The sequence below is a fragment of the Seriola lalandi genome, unplaced genomic scaffold (genome assembly GCF_002814215.2).
Source record: "Seriola lalandi dorsalis isolate HSWRI2012SDOR001 ecotype SW California unplaced genomic scaffold, Sedor1 jcf7180002050159, whole genome shotgun sequence".
In the NCBI taxonomy this organism is placed as follows: domain Eukaryota; kingdom Metazoa; phylum Chordata; class Actinopteri; order Carangiformes; family Carangidae; genus Seriola; species Seriola lalandi.
The window spans coordinates 1,788-3,451 of NW_019520712.1; the positions used below are offsets into that span (position 1 = coordinate 1,788).

At 43.4% G+C, this 1,664-nt stretch overlaps 1 protein-coding gene across 2 annotated transcripts in view; it reads left to right on the forward strand.

The window, feature by feature from the left end:
- The first annotated feature begins 59 nt into the window (after window positions 1–59).
- Window positions 60–1,664, forward strand: part of LOC111649194 (uncharacterized) — a 4,230-nt gene continuing 2,625 nt past the window's right edge. The window contains exons 1-2 of one of the 2 annotated variants that reach the window (XM_023398948.2): window positions 62–325; window positions 700–779. In XM_023398948.2, coding sequence (XP_023254716.1) covers window positions 709–779 — 71 coding nt within the window. In that variant the 5' untranslated portion in view covers window positions 62–325; window positions 700–708. Of the gene's footprint in view, window positions 780–1,664 lie in introns of both variants that reach the window. The other variant, XM_087171888.1, reaches the window with a different exon arrangement.

Sequence of the window (1,664 nt, forward strand, 5' to 3'; positions counted from 1 at the left end):
CATGAAGAGGCACACACACACACTCACACACACACACACACACACACACACACACACTCACACTCACACACACACACTCACACACACACACTCACACTCACACTCACACACATTTAATAATAATAATAAAAATGATAATAATAATAAATGAATTAGAATCAGTTCAAATAAGTAGATAAACAGAATAATCATAAAGTTAAAATGCATGTAATATAAAAATATACATAAAATAATAAAATAATAAATATTCATTTGTTTACAGAGCGACTGTGATCGTTTCCTGGACTGTGAGGAGGAGCTGTACTTCACGGCCAGATCACGCCTGGTATTTATATGCACTGATGCAGTCACAGGGAGGGCTAATGCTAACAGGCTAACCATCACTACGAGCTGTCAGATATGACCAGCAGTCTGTTAATAGTATTTAAAGTTATTTCATAGTTAATATTTTTATTTGGTTCAGTTTGTCTCAGTAGAAACAGTAGAAACAGTGAGGGGCTGCTGTGTTTTGGTCCTTCACGTCTGTTTTGGAGATTCACTGTTGGAAGTTGCTGATTCAGCGCTGACGCTCAGCCGACGCTCAGCCGACACTCAGCCGACACTCAGCCGACCAATCAGCTGCCTCCACATCTGCTCCTAACTCGTGTTATCAGAGTGGTGACGAGGGGGAGGGGCAAACTAACCGTGTATCTCCTGCAGGAGCTGCAGATGGAGGATGAAGACGCTGCTGCAGGATCAGGATCAGGATCAGGATCAGGATCCAGCCTCCGTGGACACAGGTGAGAACGTCCTCATCCTCAGTCCAGCAGAGAGCTGACAGGGGAAGAGGAGGAACACATGATCCACCTGTCCTCACCTGTTTTAATGTGACTGGGTTCCAGTACATTATGACTGTTGCTGCTCACTGCTCCAAACACACACGAATAATTCATGAGCTGATTCTAAAAGTGAGTTCAGACACAAAGTCCACTCACTTTTCCTCCTGCTTCTTTTACTTGATCTGGTTCCTGGACTCTTCAGATCCAGTTCAGATCCTCAGAATCATCCAAAAGAACTAATCAGAAATTAAGGAAGATTTACTAAATCATTTTACCCATAAATCAATATGTAGATCAATATAAAAATAATAACTCATCACAGAGAGAGACCACAGTCAACACAACGCTCTCCGAGATAAAACGGAATAATATGCACAACGTAGGAAGTCAACACGTCACGTGACATGTTTACAGACACTCTGACCTCAAACATCAGATCTTCTGCTGGAAAACATTTTACTGATACGTTTTCGGATCAATATATTTGTCAATACTTATTCCACAGTGAAATGAGACAGTGACGTATGACGAGCTGTGGGCGGAGCCAGGTGGCGTCTGTAATGAGAGCTCTGATCAGTGATCAATGAAAACCTGGTTCACAGTCACTGTGATCACAACACCAGGACCAGCTCAGAGTCCAGAGCTACTTCCGGAGTCCTGGTCCGGTTCTGGTCCGGTCCTGGTCCTGTGTTCTGAGTAGGCGTTCCTAATAAAATGAGCACTGAGCCTCAGTCTTTTATGTTTAAATATAATGTGAAGAAGAAGCAGAGAACCGCAGTGTTTCTGTCCTCCATCAGCGGCGGAGTGTCGACCTCAGCTCCATCTGAATAATTTATCACTCCCCTC